This window comes from Corvus cornix, chromosome 10 (assembly GCF_000738735.6).
Source record: "Corvus cornix cornix isolate S_Up_H32 chromosome 10, ASM73873v5, whole genome shotgun sequence".
In the NCBI taxonomy this organism is placed as follows: Eukaryota; Metazoa; Chordata; class Aves; order Passeriformes; family Corvidae; genus Corvus; species Corvus cornix.
Genome location: NC_046340.1, coordinates 9,705,076 through 9,725,538, shown reverse-complemented (window position 1 = coordinate 9,725,538; position 20,463 = coordinate 9,705,076). Strand labels below are relative to the sequence as shown.

General features: G+C 43.8%; 1 protein-coding gene across 2 annotated transcripts in view; it reads left to right on the top strand.

Moving 5' to 3' along the window:
• ADAMTS17 (ADAM metallopeptidase with thrombospondin type 1 motif 17) overlaps positions 1-17,461 on the top strand; it is a 157,345-nt gene extending 139,884 nt beyond the window's left edge. For both annotated transcript variants that reach the window (XM_039557847.1, XM_039557846.1), the window contains 2 exons: positions 10,773-10,950; positions 13,121-17,461. In XM_039557847.1, the coding sequence (XP_039413781.1) occupies positions 10,773-10,950; positions 13,121-13,272 (330 nt within the window). In that variant the 3' untranslated portion in view covers positions 13,273-17,461. The remainder of the gene's footprint in view (positions 1-10,772; positions 10,951-13,120) is intronic.
• The last annotated feature ends 3,002 nt before the right edge of the window (positions 17,462-20,463 follow it).

The following is a 20,463-nucleotide window of genomic DNA, read 5'->3' as shown; positions in this document are numbered from 1 at the left end:
TTGTTGAGAACCATCAGGGAAGCACTATTTAACTAACAGTGGTAATTATCACAGATTAAAATAATGGGCTTTGATGCTTTTATGTGCAAACAGCTTGCCTGGTGACTTGGCCTCTGATCCTTAATTTCCCAAACCAAGATCCTCTTTGAAGATGCTGGGAAGTCATGTACGAGAAGGGGAAAACCTCATTTTAAAAGTCAAATCCAGATACAACTTGTAAACAGAGCAGGCTGTTTGGGTGGTATGACAGTGTTATTTTTGTGTTAGTAGTGGCAGTATTTGTAGAATACACGGATTCCATGTATGAGATGGATCAGCTCCCTAAGGAGCTCCCAGCAGCAGTAAAACCTCCACAGCTACCCCAGACAAGTTGTGATTTTAAGTTCTCAGCCCCAGTGTAGAAGAGGTGAGGGCTGGAAACAAGGCCATGCTGGTCTGAGACCTGCACCCACCAGCCAAACCTCATCCACTGGCCTTAGCAACAGCTCTGTAGCTGTTTTCCATGCTTGAAAGAGGAGGGATTTTATCCCATTTTCTGTCAGGTTTATTTGCAGCTGGTCCTTGCTGTGTCCTGTAGCTGTGGAAAGCATTTGGAGCTAACTGAGCAGATTCAGCAACACAGTCCTGGCTGTCATGTTTGTATATTCTTAATATATTTGCAGCATGTTTCAAGTGTTGCACAAGGAACTGATATATCCAGTTCACTTTGCAAGCACATAAGGCCAGGTTTGTAAAGTTATTTTAAATGGCTCTGAGTTTGCCTTTGTTAGCCCAGTGCTTGATTAACAGACTGTACTGGAAGTCTAAGGACAGAGAGTTGTTCTGTTACTAGACCTCCATTACCACTGCTACTAAGCTTGCAGCTTCTCTGCACTGCTGCCGCTTCTTTTTTAAACCTGTTATCTTAAAGGGATATAATTATTTTTAGCATTTAACTCAGCATTGGTGTTACAAGTTTCGTTACTAAACTGTTCCCGGCCCCAGAGTCTTCAAACCTAATAGAAAGATGAATTGCACAATGTAAGACCCACTGAAGTTAACACAGAAGGTGTTAACTTGAAATAATTTTTTATTTTTGCCTGGATTCTTCAGAATTGCAATTCATTATATCATCCTTTTTTATACATGATGCAATATACAAAAGGGAGTCCAAGCCTTCTCCCATTCAGTCGTTTCTTCCAAGAGGAAATTCCACATCCAGTTTGCATTCAGTTAAAGAAACAAACATCTCATACACTCGTTCTACTTTCAAATAGTTCCTCCTTGTTTGAAATCCGAGCTCTTAAATGTTCTAGCGCTGGAAGCATTTTTACATTTTTGTTGTAGTTGTGCTGGTCAGAGGAACAAACACAGGTTGCTCAGTTTCCCAACACTTGCCTCAGACTCCCAGACTGCTGAAAATGTGCCTCTTGATGCTTTAGCAAGACAGTAGTTCATTCTTTCATGATGAATTATATTTTTGCTGACAAACTTTACATTGAGGATTACATTCCTGTGAGGAGCGCGGGCAGCCCATGAACAGAGCATGTCTTTATGTGTGTGGCTCTTTGGGGAGCTGAGCGGGACACACAGCCCAGCTCCACACCATTCCCTGCTCCAGGCTGCACTGGAAGGAGCAGCTGCAGGACTTGGACTTCACATTGGAGTCACTGGAAACGTGTCCCAGATGATGCGGGGGAGCTGGAGGTGTTGGCGAGCTCTGGTGGTGACACAGATCTTGTGCTTGAAGGTGAGCAGCTCCAGGGGCTGCTTTTTAGCCACCCAAGGCTCCCCCCCCTGTCCTCAGGTCTCTCCCCTTCTGCTTCAGCAGTAAAGTGGCAGGAAAAGATGGCCCAGGGCAGACCTTACTGCTCTCCACAACCAACTCAAAGCAGGTTGTGTTGAGGTGAGGGTCAGACTCTTCTCCCAGACAACCAGAGATAGGACAAGGGAGGTTCAGGTTGGATATTAGGAAGATACTAATCACTGAAAGAGTGGTTAAGCATTGGAACAGGCTCCCCAGAGAAGTGGTGGAGTCACCATCCCTGGAAATGTTCAAAAAACAAGCAGATGTGGCACTCGGTGCTGTGGTTTAGTGGGCAAGGTGTTGTTTGTTCAGAGGTTGTACTTGAGCTTGGAGGTCTTTTCCAACCTTAGTAATTCTTTAACTCTCTGCAGGCCAAGGCTATATTTTTTGAGTTCCTTTCCTCCAGTTGTCCTTTGGACTCTTCTAAGGTATGATTGAGGAGGCAAAGTTATATAGCAGGAGCAATTCTCCACAAGATTTTTATGGTTTGTTTTTTTTTTATTTCCAGTTTTACTTAATTGTTTCTCTATTTTATGTGCCTCAAATTCTGTCCTGACTGAAGTTCTGTTATTTGGAGCCAATAGCACAGAATGGTTCAGGGCTCCCAGTTTCATTTTTTTGACTGTTCTCCATTTCACTGGTGTTATATCAAGGAAGGTGGAATTTCAAGCCAGATACACAATCTCCATCATTAGCTCTGACTTCACAAGGGGCATTTTCAGCTCTGTGCGTGGAAGTTTAAGTATGCAACTTCTGTCCCTCAGGCAATAATTTAGCTCATTAACCTATTATATTACCTGGCCCAGTGAAAAAAATTTTACAAGAAGAAAGACACATAGAGGCCTTGTAGCATGTTGGCTTTGCTGTATTTTTTTCTTTGCAGTTACAGTAGGTGCTCTGTAAATACTAAGGCCTGTATTAATCTCAGATAACCCAATGTAAATCCAGGGTAACTGTCTTTCATTCTTCCCTACAAACTGCTGGCCATGGGCCAAGGATCTCACTCAGCACAGTGGTTCAGGTATCAGTCTCTCTTACATTAGGGTAAACCCAAATTAATTCAGGCACTTGAGTTAATGCAGGTTTATGCCAATGCCATGCAGAGCAGGATCTGACCTAAGGGACTGTGCAGAATCTTTGGGTCTTGGGTAGGAACCGTCACAGATTCATGCTCTCAGGAGAAAGGAAATACATGACACGTCAAGCTGGGCTTGAACTGGCAGAGAAAGTAGGGGAAAAATCTGTTTCTGCCACTTCACATCTTGTATAACCACCTGGCACAGCTTTCACTGGATTCAGAAAGATTGTACACTCCAGGAACTGGAAAGCACGAGTAAGGACCAGCTTGGCAAAGTGTAATGTTAAACAGTACTCTTGTTGCCAAATAGTGTCAATAGTGATAAAGCACATCTGAAAAATCACCTGTAGCCACCTGCCCTCCCTGAGCATCAAGAGTTGCCAACTCCTTTACAGCATTTGCTGAGCCTGTGAAATGCTGTCAATGGGTTCTCATCCCAGGAGAATATTAACAGTAGGGAGGGAAAAAAAAAATCTAATTTTCTATAAGAAAAATACTGGCTTTGTGCCAGACATTGAGGTGCTTCTCACTGAAGATCAGCCGTCATTCATCACAGTGGGTGGTAACAAGGATTTGTAATTGCAAATTAATTGTTTTCGCAGGATTACAGTAGGTCTTATTCTCTGGGAGATAAACCCCCAACCTTGCAATACACCAAAAAACATGTTGGTTTTGGGGGTTTTTTGCCAAAAATACTCTACGATCTCCCAGTGCCAGGAAGGCATATTTTCCAAGCTCCAAATGATTGGGAACATCAACAAAATCCTCTGTGTGCCTCACTTTTAATGATTAATTCATATTGCATAATAAGAAGAGTAAATCAATGACAGCTGTGGTTTGAGAGGTGTATTCAAAGCTGTTATAAATAGAGAAGCAAAACTACCCTTTGTTCTAACATTCATTACAAATTCATGGCTTGACCCGACATCTGTTTATGATAAGCTATGGACAACTTGTTAATTCTTCATAAAGGTCAGAATTCATCTTCTTCTATCTTGGAGAAAATAACTTTTCTTATTGGATTGAGAAAAAACTCTGCAGGAGGGGTGGTAGCTTAAAACTGCAGTGGCACGTCAGAGCTGACATGAACAACTTCATGATTTATGGCTCCTCACATGCCTTCAGCACCACTGGAAGGTTGACCACAGGCCTCACTGATGCGCATCAGTTGTTCTCCAGAAGGTGACGGAGCTGGGTGGGACAGGAGAGCATCCAACGAGCTTTAGTTGTCAATTTCCCAGCTTCTGTGGTCCTTAACATGGCCAGGAGCCAGAGCATCTGTCCTAAACCTAAGTCCTGCCACACAGACTGCTCTGAATTGTGGTTCCCTGTGGTTTGTGGCTCTGGCACACGATCACTGATGCTCAAACCAGAGCCTTTCTTGCCAACAGCTAAATCTCAAAACACCCCTTGCTACAGGAGATGTGAAGAAATGGCCCATAATTGGTTTTACCAGCCAGGGACACTCTTGAATTTGAACAGGGTTGGTTCAGTAAGATGAATCCCACCCTCTTCCTTTTGATTGTCTGTCCCCACATCTGTGGAATGTCTTTAGCTGTGGGCAGAGGTATACATGTTGCATAATGGGACTAAAACAAGGTTGAGCCTGTACCTAGGCTTGGGCTAAGAGCCAGCCCCAGTGGATGCAGCTCTAGTTGGGAACTAGGCATGGAAAGGGAACAGATGTTGACTGCAATGCTGGCCATGTCATTCCCCTGGGCACTTTAGGCTCCAGAGGCCAAGTCCTGCTTTGTGCCTTTCAAACTGGTCCTTATTTGCACAACAAATTGCACAGCTCATCTCTGCTGGAGTTTCTGGGAACATCCACGGTACAGATTATTGTGAAGGTTTCGTAGTAAAGGAGAATGTGCTTCAAAAGGTCAGATTAATCAGTGTTTTGTTTGAAGTGGAGCATGCTCTGCCATAGTGTTATTGTCTCATATCCCAATACAGCCTCCAGTGATCCTGTTAACTGAAAGAGTAACTTCTCTTTTTTGATATTTTTATTTAAAAGCCTGGTCCATTAAGTGCATTTTTTTGATGAAGAGTTAAAGACTTCCACCAAGACCAGTGGTTTGGAAATGAAATTACATTGTGACTATTTTACTCTTGTTTTTTAAAGTGAAGAAGAACAAAGAGTGAAAGACAAGCCTGTTCAAATATTGGCATTCATTTTCTCTGAGTTACTCTGAGATGTTACAGTGTGCAGGATTGTGTTTTTGAAAATATGGGGAGTAGTAGTTCACCATTTAAAGTCTGCAGTACCTATCTGAAGAGGATTTTCCCCTTGAATCCTTAAAGCACAGAATATGTTGCTTACAGGGACTGCTGTAATTTTGCAGTCTTTCCAATAATCTTTTGAGATTTGTAATGACTGCCAAGGCATTAAGGTGACAGTCTCCCAGAACAACTTTAAGGAGCAATTAGGACCAGTCTGACTGACTGTGCAAAGAGATGAAACAGTGTTAGTAAGCATCACACATGTCAGAGCTGAGTAGCTCCATGTCTAGAAAATGCTCAGGCAGGACTGAATGAGAGATGAGCAGCCTCTTGCTGAAAGTAAATAATCTCAAAGGAGTCCTTACTTTAATTGCTTTCTTTAATAAATTGCTTTGGGGGAGCATTGATCATTAATTGATGAATAACTAATAGTAACTAATAATGCATTCAGTGGGGCTTCAGTTCCCAGAGTAGTCTCTCAGGATAACATCTGGGGCAGGAGTCAGGGTGGGAATAGAGCTCATGTGAGCCCTGAGAGCTTGGCTCAGCAGGAGCAACACACAGTGCTGTAGGAGCAGGGGGGCTTCTCCAGCATCCAGGCTGACCTGAGTTCTGTGATCCCATAGCTGTCCATTACTACTGAGGTTATTTAAAATTACCTTGATAATGCCTTTTGCATTAGGTGTTTTTCACCATCAGATCCTTGCAGTTTTCCTGTGGAGTAAGCTCTGGAACATTTCCACTTTCTGCCACAGATCCAAACACAGCACAAGTGCTACAGGTGACTTGCTAGAATATGGTCCCTTGTGGGCAGCACTGTATCACTTCATAGCTCTGCTTGAGCCTGTTCTTGAAATCCAGTTTGAAACCTCATGAGAAGTAAATTGTGCCTGATTGTAATATTGGATTAAATGGCATTTTCTCATCAGCATCCACCTTGGCTCCCCTGCACAAGTATTTAGGGGCACTGTCACGACCCAGAATATTCATGTGTTCAGCCTTTAATCTCTGAACTCAATGTGCACAATGGAACTTTTCAGAATAGCAAAGCCAAGCTTAATTATGCAATGAGACATGCTGGATGTGCTGGTCAAGTCTTGTTCCTTGGGGTCGTGCAGTTTGAAAGTACAGCTGTAGGCAGTTTGCAAAAATTGCTTCTCTTTTCCTGCTAAGATACTGTCACATCAGCCACGAGCATTTGCTGCCATAATTTATTGTTTCTTCCCAGACTGAGTCAGAAGGGTATGCATTTTTTTCTTCTTGGCTAAGTTAAACAAATCAGTCATTTCACAAAAGTTTCCAAATGAAAGATTGTTGTAAGCAAGACCAGATATGTTCTTTTACAGATCTCGGGTTCAAAAAGAAGGAAAAAAAAGAAAAGAAAATAACAAGGAAGCTTGAAAAACAGCTTACAGTTTGCTTTGGGCTAATTAGATCTTATCAGTGAAAAGAAAGATATTTCTTTCTTTAGCATGATGCCATGGTGAAAGTTGACCTGGTGTTTATGAAAGCATATTGCATGCTGCTTTTCAGCTAGAACTGGGGTTTAAATTAGTTATCCTCATAAAAAGCCTGATGTGAAGGTGTGTGGAGCACTGGCTTTCAGAGCACACATGTGTGTGCTATTAAGGTCCCGGGAAGGGAGCAATTACAGGACCTTTGTCATTCATCTCAGATGCTGTGTTAGAATGTTTTTAATAGGAACTTGTCTTGCTTTCTTTCTGACTTTCATAGAGGCAAGAAATAAGACCCCCGAGGGGAAAAACACTCTACCCTAACGCCTTGAATACTTGAACTCTGAAGTCAGTAAAGCGTGACTCTATCTCTCAGTATTGGAGCTTTAGCCATGGTGTTATCCTTGGCTTCAGCAACTTCCAGCAAACTGGGGACAAACCAGTATCTTTATACATCACATGAACTGCAGACTGATGAATAAAGAGAAACCCCATCTTGCCTACAGCTTAGTTATGACAGTCATCTAGAACTGTATCTCCCTCTGACAGATCAGCCCTCTCCATACTGGAGTGTGCTCAGGATTGGCTGGAGGGATGCTGTGACCTTCTGCTGGAAAAAGTCTGTTACCAAAAAGATTTACACCTATCCCTTGGAGCTTAGAAAAATGACATTTCTAAAGGTGTCCTGGGGTCTGAAATGTATCCCAGCCTCCCAGGAGCCCTCAGCAATGATCCATTATCGCATTCAGTCCCGAACCTGTCTCTGTGCTGGTAAATCTGTTCCTTTTCTGCCCCCATTAAGCCTCAACACCGGGATTCTTTGGACTCCTTTATGTGTTCCTGAGCTGCCCAACAGCAGCCCTGCCCTGGCTTAATTCATTCTCATTCCCCTCTCTTTCTCTGGTGATCTTTTGTAGACCGGGAGTTGATGAAGGCCCTGACAGTTCTCAGCACTTTCTGTAAATTTGTTCTATTTTAATACCTGATATTCTCCTGAGGCATTTGCTTTCAAAGCAATTAGACATCTGTCAGCACCTTTGCTAGATTTCAAGCTTTCATATCAGTATCCTAAGGTGGAAATAGCATTCCAGTTGAAAAATCATAGCTTGCTCCTAAGGTTAGAGTTTTTCAGTGAGTAAATCTTCTTTAAGCTGATGAATGCAGCTGCTGCCTTGACAATTTGTGAGTTTATTTCCTTCTGGATATCCCCACTGACTTGCATGTTACTGCCAAAGAATGTGAATGGAGGCATTTTTGTCTTCCTTTTGCCTTCCTAAGCAGCGTTTGAACTGGGAGTTACAGGGGCTCTTATTAGGTTCTCTTTTTGTAGCTGTTCATTAACTCCCTCTATTTTACAGTACTGAGCAACCCTTTGATCTTTGCATGGGGGTGGATTTCCAGTTTACAGTGCCTGTATTGTCAGTTTAGGGCATTATGGTTAAACGCTGTGGATTTTGCATATGCGTTTTTGTGATAGTGACACCACTGGCGGTGCCTGGTGGAAGGGAAAATCCACTTCTTTGTTTGGCACCAGCATGTCTGCTCAACCCCTCGTCCCAGCCCCAGCTTCCCAGAGTAGGCAGATTGCTGGTGGGTCCTGTCTGGTGAACCCAGCCCTGAAAATTGTTCTGTGGATATGGTTCCTTGCTCCATAAACATTTGGGAACAGAGAGTCCATAGCAGTGCATTTAGCTGTCCAGAGAAGGAGAGAAGGTATTTATGGGAGTTTGCTGTTCAGTTGGAGTTTGATTTTTATACCTCTTTTAATGATGTCCTCTTTTCATAGTGCAGCATGAGTAACAATTCCCCCTTTGTATGTATTTTGTATCTATTCCTATTTCCTATTGAAATTCCTAGGAAAGAGACTATCCAAGTACTGAGTTGAAAATTTCATCTTAAAATAAGCCAGATGTCCAACCTTCCTTTAGCTGCCAAGCCCAAAAGAGTTCAAGAAAGATGTTAAAATCTGTCTTCCTGGCTGTGAAAAACTAATTGCATAGCATAGGTGATGATCCCAGTCTCCCAGGAGAAGGAATAAAACTGCTTCGGGCAAAAGCTCTGCTGCTATTTGTCTGAGGATTGGAGTTGGCAGTGTCTGTGGAAAAAAGTTTCATTGCTTGCCCTCCTTGCTGGTTAACAAATGCAGACAGGAACACAGACAAAGGTAGGTGATTGTTTGTGTGTTGGTATCTGAAAACCTAATTCACCTTATGAGAAGAATGCTGTTTTCTTCCTTCTTTCCCTTTTTCTCCCCAGGTCCCCCGTTAAGAGCACAGGGAGTGCTTAAAATCCAGAGACAGAGGTTTCAGACTCAGAACGTTACAGTCATGTGAAGGAAGTCCGTGGCCTGAGTTATTTAATGCCTGTGTAATAACAGCTATTCTGTTTGTAAAATGGATGTAAAGTTCCCTTCCTCAAGCAAAGAGTTTGGGGGGGATTAAGATTAGTAAAGCACTGTGAAGACTAAAAGTGCCACTGAAATCCTGAGGATTAAAAGTTGCGTTTGACTGGTGAAGTGGAAGGGCCTAATTAGTTGCATTTATCAGGATAAAAATTGTTCACTTTAAATCCAGTGGCCATCACTGAGTCACTGAGGGCACTTGATGCTGGGAAGGAGCTGAGGGACACACTAAACTAATGAAATGCCCAGATCTCACAGCTTAAATTCAAATTGTGAAGGGGATTTAAATCAGGGACTTTAATTCCTGATTTTTGGAATAGCTCACTGTAGGGCAAGAGGAGGGTTTATTCAGCATAATCCTAAATGCCATAACCACTGCTGAGGTATTATTTGACAGTGATCAAATTTTTATGTAAATTCAACACCTGGGAAAAAAAAAAGGGTGAAAATATCTGTCATAAACTGGTGTGTTGAACCTAAATTGAAATAAGAAGATTTGTAAAGGAAAAAAAACAAACAACAGGGGTTTCTTGTAATACTTCCAGACCAAAATGACCATGGATTTGTGGTACTCACCCCTATGGATGTAGAGGTGTGCATCCACGTGTTCTGCCCTTGGATCTTGGTCTCACAAGCATCCACACCACACACACATGGTTTGTACCTGGACTTCAGTTCAACCTCAGTGGTGCCCATCTTCTGAGCCTCTCCAGTGTTTGGCATCTCTCTTCTGAGAATTACCTCTCTGAGGTGGTGGTGTTTTTCACGGAGAAAGCTCCAATGCCCTGACTTTGCTCAGAAACAGCAGAGGACAGAAAACATGACCTTTTCTTACATTATTCTATTGATACTTCTGTGCTTTCCCTCACCTCCTCCTCTCCCCCATCATTTGCTTGTGTGTGGCTTTATCAGAAACAGGAATCTTACCCAAGTCTTGCAACCCATTGTTTCTTTATGTTAAATACAAGGTTCTTTTATTGACTCCAGCTGCTGCACCTCCCTGTGCTCACTGTGTTTGCTTTATTAAAGTTGAACAGCGTGCAAGTAGGACATTGTAAATCACAAGTGACTGGGCCAGGGGAAGAGGGAGGGAGAGGGAGGGACTCTGATTGTATGACAACAAAGAGAGCATATGAACAGGCTGGGCCTCCTGGCTAATAGCAGCCAAAACTCTTGAGTACAATTTGCAATTGCTCCCAGGAGGACAGGCAAGTGCCAGACAGTTAGCAGGGATAGATGGGAGTGAATACTGGAATACCCGATGTGTTCTCCTGTCTAGAACAGAGCTTCTCAGAGGTCTGGGCACGCAGGAGCTGCCAGCCTCTGCTGTAATCCTGGTATTTATCTTATGTCAGTGCCTGGCTGTGGTCATCCTGTCTGTGGAGGAAGCCTTGTTAGACCACGTCTTGGAGAGGGCTTTTAATCCAAGTAATGCTGAGTCCCTCACGGAGAGGGAGATGGAAGCTGCTGGTCCATGATTAAGCATTACACATTTTTCAGCTTTGCCTCTTCATGACTGAAGGTGGGGGGAATTGCATTTTGCCTGCTTGAACCCCATGGGCATCCAGAGGGGACAGTCAGAGTAGGTGAACTCAGGGCGGAAAGACAACAGGTTCCTTCTCTGTGCCAGGAGAGTTCCTCTGCTCACAGCACTCCCTGAAGGTGCAAAACCATCGTGGACAACACAGCAGCCACACGGAGGGTCCCTGGCTGCCACGATGACCCTGCTGTTGAGCCCTCAGCACCACAGTGGCTGCACACTCTGCTCCGGCAGTGATTTTTGCTGTGCATGTGACATGGAAACCTCTGTGCTCAGTGTGTTCTCTCCTGCAGTGCTCCTCGACGTGCGGCAAGGGGCTGCAGTCACGCGTGGTGCAATGCATGCACAAAGTGACCGGGCGCCATGGCAGCGAGTGCCCAGCCCTGGCCAAGCCGGCGGCCTACAGGCAGTGCCACCAGGAGGTCTGCAACGACAAGATCAACGTCAACACCATCACCTCTCCCAGGCTCGGTGAGTCAGGGGCCTGGGGGGAAGGTGCCACCTGCCCAGGGTGCCCAGTGTGATAAAAGTGGGGCTGCAGAGACTCTGCAGAGCCAGAAATAGGGAGAGGCTCAGCCAGCTTCCAGACTAAAGGTCTGGTGTGGGTAGGTCCTGTCTAACCCCTGCCTCAGGCTGTGCCTAAGTGGAGCGAGCGCTCGGCAGAGGATGGAGCTGAGAGAGCAACAGGAGCACAGAAATGGTAGGTGATTGATTGGATTGATTTGATTGATTGATTGACTGACTGATCACAGAGGTGGGGGAGCTAGCAGGTGCTTCTTTCTCCATCACAAACCCTTCCACACCCTGCCTGTGCTGCAGTGAGTGTAAAGTATGATCATTTATTCATCGTGCCCCAAGAAAAGTACATGACCTTGACAGGTGGTTTGATGGATTGATTTGCCCAGGGGGCAAGAGAGCATCCAGCCTCTTCCTGTAAACCCTGTGATTTTCTGTCACTGTCCTCCTCCTCACCCTCCCTGCATTCCCTGTGTCCCTGGCTGAGATGGGAATATGGTGATAACCATCTGTTTCCTGAAACACCTTAACACTGTATTTGAGACATGCCACTAGTTAAGAATGCCTCTGTTAATACAAATTTGTAGGGATCTCATAATTTTCCTCATTTTATTTCCTTGGTTTGTAAGGGGATAAAAATATAAATATACTAAAAATGTATTTTTCCAAACTTCAGCCCTGTGTGCTCAGCCACAACTCCAAGAAGCTAAATTAAATCAGCTACAGTGACACAGCCTCATGGGTACCTCCTGTCCCATTCTGGTACAAGAGGCTGGATTGAAAACAAGAAGAGGTTACCAGAAAGAGCAGCCTCCTCCTTCACAGCTGAGCTGATCTTCTAGGCTAAGAAACCTCTAACACACATGAAAACACAGAGCTGCTAAATAACAGAAAAAGATTTTCTAATAGCACTGTCCAGTATTAAATAACATTTAAACTAGGACTGAACTTGAAGCTTCTGAACTGAAATTTGTTCCCCAAAAGTTCACCAGATGTTTTAAAGAGAAAATGGGGACTTCCATTCTTGCAAATGCACTCATGCTGGGGTGCTTCTAACCTCTTGTGTAAAGACCATACAAGAGTACTTCCCAGGTATTTTAGCACTAAGAACATAGTGAAAGGAAAACATTTCATTTGAGAAGTAAGCCCTTGATACACTGATGAGACAAGAAATCCATTCTAATTCACATTTTAGGACAAGCAATAAAATGCTCACATGTTTAGAAGACTGAGGAGGCTCAAATCCCTGCTGAAAGTAATCTGCAAGTAATTTGGGCTGCTTTTGTTTCTAAACCAGGCTTGGAATCACCAGGGCTAGAAACAGTGATGTTTGATATTAGCAGAAAGACATATCATTGAGTGTTTTGCTCTTCTTGCTTATAAACAATTCTAATTGGATTATCTTTAACAGAATTTTCTATTTTCTGCAATGGAAGCATCAGGGAAAAAAAAAAAAACAAAACCAGAAAAAAATTCCAGTAGTCTACAGGACCCATGTGGCCTTGTCCCCTGCTTCAGAATGGTTTTTTTGTCCTGGATAACATTTGCAGAAGTATCTAAGTGTGGAGGTCACACTGACTCACCTGACTTTTACGTCTGTGTCCAGTGTCTCTCAGTGAAGACACATTCAGAGGGGTTTATTCTGTCACTTCTTTCCTGTCTTCCTTCACAACCTGCGAGGGACATTGGACCTCTAAAATATTAGTTCTAGCCTTATTTGTGGCTCAGTTTCTATTATGTGAACTCTCCCATCTCAGATTCATAAGGTCTGTCTCAGGTGTTCTTGCCAGATGTGTGATTTATTCATCTCCATCCCATTGACTGCAGCATGGAGTTCATGGCCTTAAATCTGGGCTGAATCTTTGGATGTTTTGTTCATCCGGGCCTGTTTGCCTCTGAGACAAAATAGGTGCAACATGAGGAGGTTTGCAGTCCCCATTCATGTCCAGGGGAGGAAGGAAGCACTTCCAAGAGCCTGATATTTTGGTGGAGAGAACATCACCTGCTCTCCAGTGCCGGCAGCAAGGGTGGCCCTCCCTCCCCTCAGGTGCAGGGATTTTGGTCACACCCGCAGTGCTGTTCTCTGGCTAATCTGGTAGTTTCTCCTTTCTTGTCTCCTCCCAAGCTGCCCTCACGTACAAGTGCACGGGGGACCAGTGGACAGTGTACTGCAGGGTGATCCGCGAGAAGGACCTGTGCCAGGACATGCGGTGGTACCAGCGCTGCTGCCAGACTTGCAGAGACTTTTATGCAAACAAGATGCAGCAGAAGAGTTAATGAACCTGTGCCACTCCTCAGAGTCTTCCAGCTGTTTGTGTGTAAATCACGGACTAGTAGGTCTGAGTACTGGAACTTCATGAGTTGCTACAGTGTGGTGGATCCCAAAGCATACCTAATGAGACTTGAAACTAATTCTACAGACTGGATACCAAAGTCATCCACTCATCCACCTTAAAAACACACAGAAAGGGTCATCTCAAGGAGCCAATAATTTCTGAGTATTTTGACATCCTCACATTTTTCATTAATGCTTTTTACTTTAATATATTAAATCACCAGCCACTGGATGGCTTGCTACCATTGAAGAAAAGGACAAGAGTTGCAAAGTGATTACATTGGATAAGGATATGGGTACCTCCATGGAGGAAGGCCTCTGGCAAAATAATTCAGCAAAGGTAGAGACATTACTTAATCTTTTAATCTTGGCTTTTATCTGTTGTTTCCAATTCCCAGCAGTTATCTCATGGCAGAGTGGGCTTGGAGGGACACGAATAAATGAAAGGCTTAGTTTAAAAAGAGGATTTTCTGTAAAAGCTTGTGAAAATTGATAGCAGAGGATCCTACAGAATTTCCTACAGAAAACTCAGTATAATTATATCCAACATTCCAAGTCATATTTTTAGAGCCACTAATAGGGAGTGATTTTACTTCTAATTTTAAAAAACAATCCTCTCTTTTCCCCAGGTTTTCTTTTATGAAACCTAATTTTTCTCTGAGCTTAATGAAAGCTTATTAACAGCCGTAGATAGTTACTTTTAAACAAGAATGATTTACATGAGATGGGAGGAGCCAGAAATCCCTTCATCCAGTAGAGCTCACTGAGGGATTGCTTGGCCTAAGCTCTCCAATTTTTAGAAGTCAATCAGATAATGAGAGTGTTGGTTCTTATAAGAGGACTGTGAAACTGGATAGGGTTGGAACAGAAACTGAATTTGGAACAGTCTTTATGAAAAGGATGTAGTGGGGAGCAGAACAGGTGTTTCCTATCTCTGGGCTCTTTTATACAGCTGAGGTTATGTAGCCTTTGGAGAAGCCAGAAGTAGTCAGGGATACAAGACATTCAAAGTATAACCTGGAGCTTGTGGAAGCCAAAGGGCTCAGACTTCCATTGCTTTCAGGAGGGGTTGGGAATTCACTCGCTGTATTTGAATGCTCCCTGTCTCACTTTTGTGGTGCTATCAGGTTTGGTGCTATCAGATTTGCTGCTGTAAGAGCACTTACAGGTGCTGCACACACAATACTCTCTGCCATGTCTGTGCACTTTAAACCAGACTCTTCTCTGTGATGTGAGACTTGAAACAGGGGCTCTGCCCAGGGCAGGGCTTGTCCCCTCCGTTGTCACACACATCAGTGTCTCCCTATCACATCTTGCTCCAACAAGTATCATTTCCCTTGCCAAGGCCCAAGGCCATGGTTGAGTTTCATCCCACTCCTTGTGACAGAACAGAGCTCTTTGGATAATTGCAGCTTTGTACTCGCTCTAGGACTGTGTGTGACTGTTTGACTCCTTGGACCTAAGCACAGAACCAAGCCCAGCTACTCCCCCAGCCCCTGGGCCAGGCTGGATTGCAGCTCACACCAGGCCCCAGGTTGTCTTTGTTGCTGTTGTCTCTTTTTGTCAATGCAAGGACGGATAAAGACTCTTAGTACCTAACATGTCTTTAAAGCAATTTTTGCTTATTTCCATTCTTTCCATATCCAGTACCTCACTGGAATAACCTATTAGCATTTTATTAAGGGCTGAATTTTTCAAGCACAGGGAGAATGTTCATCAACAGATTAATCCTGTGTGGGCTTCACATTTACATCTGTACTTGTTAGTGCAAATGAGTGTGTGTGCACTAGGGCTGGCCTGCTGCACAAGGGCACATTTGCACACCATTTTTTCTCAAGTGCCTGTCTCAAACAAATCTGCTTTCCAATGCCTCAGATGATTTTCTCTATCAGAGAAATGATTCCAGCTTGGTTTTTGTTATACTGGATTTTTTTTTTTGGCAATTTATAATCAGGATCAGACCTCCTTTTTCTGTTATTCCCACCCTCTCACCCAGCGCAGAGGTTGTGTAAGTGCTTAGCAAGTGATCAATGGAAAATTGCTGGCAGTGGTGACAGGGAAGATTTAGGCAGGACCAGGTGATACTCAATTAGGCAAACTAACAGATAGAAGAACTGCTAATGAGAAAGTTCCAAGAGATCTGACAGAGCCCAGAGGACCTGGTTTATATTAGTAATTCATAGTGGTGTTTTCCCTTTTGCCTGTGACACTGGGACTGTCCTTGCTGCCTCCCTGCCCCCACAGCCACCCCTGGGTCCTCCACACTCGGTTTGGAATTTGCTGTTTTTCTTCTCATGGGCAACATTTTCTCTGTTACCTTGGCAGAATTGTGTGAATTATCGTTGCTGGGAATCAAAGGTGCTTCTCCACAGCAGGGAACATTTTCTTTCTGGTGCTGATCTGTGACCCTCTCTAGGCAAAAGGTAGGACATAGGAGAGGAAGGATTTTAGGTTTTGTGTTTTTTAGTAGTAATTCCCTACTGGCCACTGTCCAGAACAGGGTACTAGGCTGGTTAGACCTGTGGCCTGACCCAATCTGCTGGGTTCTGCACCCAAAGGACACTTGGGTCCAAGTTCTGGGTCCTACATATGGAAACAGGAATTTACAAGGATTTTTTTCAACTGCCTGAGCACTGAGAAAAACCACCTCTCTTGCTCTCACAGATTACCATGCATCAACCTTTTATTTTTTTATAATTAAACCCGCCAACATTAATTCAAAACTGATGCACGACACAGCTCCATTTTATTCAGCTCTCTTACTTCACATGGTGACAACCTTCCCATCTTACAATGGCCAGAAAAATAATTATAACAAAAGAAATTTAATTCTCTTCAATATTCCTGCACTTCTGGTTTTTATCACTTTATAGGAGCTTTACAATGAAGTCACAGCTATGCTCTGCCCTCAAGTTACCACATTCTGGTGAAAAGAAAAGCTGTTTGTTTCAGTATATCTATGACAATACTTTTCTTAGTTGTTCATAAGAGATTGATGCTCTTTTGATGGCAGTGGTGGTATTTCCATATTGTAAACAATACTCTGTACTAAAGTACTGTACATTTCTAGTTGCACAATTGTGTTATTGAGTGTAGATTCTCACTATCTCATGTATGGTGCTATTTTTTGTCGATGGAAAAGAATCTTAGCAGTCGATTATTGCTTGATATTTTATTATAATACAGGGATATATTCTCCATGGCAATAATATCATTTAAGTTTTCTCATTACAGAGTGAAATGTATATATTTTTCCATTAGCTAATTTGCATATGTACTGTATCCATGGTAATTTTCTTCTTGGTGCTGGTTATAAATAGAAAAAGATAAAAACAGTCAAACTGAATGGAACCAGTTGTAAATGAAAGCCAAAAAAAAGAAAAAAAAAAGAAAAATTGGGTCATTCCATTTTGAACAAATTGAATATGTTGAATAATAAATTTATTTTTTCCATAACAACTTTAATAAGGTTTCTGAACTTGAAACAAAAATACAAAGCGAACCCAACAGCATGAAAATTAAGAGAGAGGAGTGAAGCTGTAAGTGGTACATTATGCATCTGTGTAATACTGGACTGAGACTGGGATTTGGTTAAATACAAGCCAACTGTTTAATTGCTGTGGTCGGTGTAAAAGGTCATTTGGAAGCAAAATTCTGGCACTTCAGACTTCTCCGTGTGCTAACAAACCAAGAAATGATGGGTCTTGTCCTGGTCAGGTTGCAAAATAAAGCACAGGGATGTTAAAACCTGAATAATGCCTTGCCAGGTTTGTGGTCAGTGACACAACAGTAGAATATTCCTGTCCGGGAAAAGTGCACCAGGTTCTGTTTGGGATATCTCTGTGTGTGCCTGGGCAGGCTGTGAGGAGGGGGAAGCTTCTGCCTGGGGAGAGAGACATTCTGAGAGTGCTTTTGGGGAAGCTTGTTCTTGCTGTGCCGGAGCTGGGAGGGAGCAGCAGCTCGATGTGTGTTCAGTGGCAGCAGCCCCATGGGCACCCCCTGACAATGAACAGTGCTGAGCATGTGGAAATTTATATTGGAGCAAAATTATCCCATCCAATGGGAAGGTATCTGCATAACCTAGCTGCACTCTCCCCTGGTGTGAAATAAACAGAATTACTTCAGTGCCAAGTGTTTTGGATGTCTTTGTTGTAGGCACTAGCCAGAATCTTTGTACTGTTTAGCTCCCCCCAGCATGGTGAAGGTTTGTTTTGCAGTCAGCTGCACACAGATACACCTGTAGGATCGTCTCCCATCCTGTCTTACAAAGATGCCATCATCTGTATCCCACTCTACCTCAGTTCTTGTTAGAAGGACACTTCCTGGAGATCTTTCTAAAGCAGCCTTAAAAACTCAGGAATATGGTGGGGTGGTGGACTTGGCGGTGCTGGGTTGGACTTGATGATCTTAAAGGTCTTTTCCAACCCAAACGATTCTATGATTTTATAACAAACCAAAGTAGAGCTGGGAGTGAGAGCCCTCCTCCCAAAATGATTTCCAGAAATGGAGTATATACTTTAATAACAGAGCTCATTTACTGATCTTACACCGGATTCGTGGCACAACACTGATGGGCTTCCTGGTTTTCAGAGGCAGCCTTGGGAGATACCAGCGCGGCTGCCACCCTTCATAGGACCATTCACAGCAGCAAAACTGCAGAAACTCCATCCAAGTGGTGCTGTACATTAACACATCATTGTGTTTGTGCCTTGCCTGGAGTCAACATCTGATTGCAATTGTTGACCTGTTTGAACAATAAAATGTAGCTCTAAGCCTGGGGAAGCCAAAGGGCTTTGCACTAAGCTGGGATATGGCAATGGGTGGGAGGGGTGTAAGGAATGCTGTCATACATTTGGCTTGAAATGTTCCTGGTATGTGCCAATATCTCTCCTATAAATCCAGTGGGATTATATACTTAGTTTGCCTATTTTGCATGTAACCGTTTGCTGGTTTCCTCTTATTCCTAATCCCCAGTTCTACCCATGCCATTGCCCTTCCCTGTGAGCTCAGTTGGGTTTTTTTATTTAAGACGCTTCAGCCAAGGTCACTAAAGGCAGGTGGCCATATGGCTCTGGTGCTCTGGCACAAAAGGATCAGGAGGAAAGTAGAATCTCTCCTCCCTTCCTTGGATGTCACTTCTGCCTCCACCAACTCCACCTGCTCCCTTCACTCTCCTGTGTCCATGGCAGCCTCAGCTGTCTCTTGCAGCAAGCTGGCAGCACCCTGCTTGCTCTGGAAGGAAATTTCGTTCCAAAATATGGAGCACTTTATCCCCACATCAGCCCCATGCTCACCAAGTACCACTGCTGGAGGACTCTTTGGTAGAGTAAAAACCAAATGTTCCTTTGGGCTTTGCCCAACACCATGTGGAGCATTTCCATGGGGAAAGGAGTATTTTCTTCTTGCTGAAGAGTGTCAGTGCAGACACTAGTGTGCTGTGGAGTTCAGGCAGAGAAGATCTGTGCCAGATGTGCTCCTTTTCCATGCACTCACACTTCTGATGGTGTCAGGAAGAATGGAATGGGATGCTGCTCTCCATGTGCCCTGGAATGGAAGGAAATGCTCATTTTTCACCAGGAGAGCACTGGTAGCTCCCCAGTCTGCAGGCCTGGGTCCACCACCCCACAAACCATCACCTGCTGAAGGATCACTGACAGCTTTCTGTGAGGTCACTGCACACTACACCATCACTGGAGCCTTCCGGAGTGAAAGTACTCGGACTGCTGAGGGATTGATAAAAAAGGGGAATCCTCTAGAAGTCTTTCATGTTGCACCAAGATCAGTGCAGCCTGTCCGGCAAAATCAGATGAGCCATTCTTGGGTTGGACTTTTTAAATTTTCTTGGAAAAGACATTATTGGAACATTTTTCAGCTTCCATTTATTTCCCCAGCTCTGTACTTTTCCCCTTGATTTTGTCTCTGATGACAAAACGACCCAACCAGACTGCAGCTTTGTTTGGCACCAAACTTCCCTCCTGAGATGATCACACAAGAAGTCTTTTATCATTTTGGGAGCTCTGAGCCAGAGCTGCTTGTGGTGGAAGTGGCTGGGGCTGTAACCCCAGGCTGTGGTGGGATGAGAGTCAAGTTCGGGCTGTCAGCAAGGGGACCTGCCAGGACACAGCAGAACTCCTGAGCCTTCTTCCTCCAGTGCTACTCTCATTAAGAAAAAGGTATGAAATCCACATCTAGATTGAATTTAAAAATTAGGTGGTGTTTAAAATATAAATCCTGTCCAGAATTGTGGTCTGATTCCTTAGAAAATCACTATAAATTGAACCTCCCCTGCTCCCCATTAATCAATAACAACATTCGGTTTTCTCACAGAGCTGGTGCCACCTGTGCTGCTGCATTGGCTTCAGCACTGTCAGCTCTGTTTCATGCCCAGGTTTTGTCAAGGAAGGAGGGCCTTGCTGGAATACTGGAATTCTGCTCTCCTCAGGCATCATCACCCTGAAGCTGCCGGCTGCTCTCGCTCGTGGCTTCTTCCCCCTGTCACTTCACATCACTGGCCAGCAGTGCTTTGAGGAGGGGACAGTGACACTGAGCCCAAGAAATGCTGTCAGTCACATTTCCCAGAGGGTAAGGAAGATTCCATCTCTTTTTTTTTTTTTTTTTTCCTAACCATGTTTTGCTGAAGAAACAATTTTAAAGGGGAAAAAGAAAAACCACATTATTGTGTAAGCAAAATGGAAAACAACTTTCTGTGGGTTCCCAGGTATTCATGTGCCATTCTCCCTGCAACAACAACTCTGCTTGTGGCTGCCTGAGTGTTCAGCATGGGTGGTTTTGCAGCAGCTGTGTGCACAGTACCTTCCATCACAACCCCTGTTCCCTGGCTGTCCCCATGGCTCCGTTTATTTGTGTGCAAGGCAACTGAAAGGTTATCGAGGCTTCCCATCAGCTGTACAAACTCACAGCAGCATCAGCTCTGTGTGTGTCCCTTTCTGAGAGTTACAGTTTGGGGGTAATGGGCTCTTGGGCAGCTCCTAGGAAAGATCTGGTCTTTCTGATGTGCCTTTGCAGAGGACTTGCTGCCTGTGCTTATGCCACAAACTATGGGGGATCTGTAGCCATATGTGTAAGAAAGAAAAAGCTTATTTACTTGTTTTCAGCCTCCTTGTAGAAGGGTT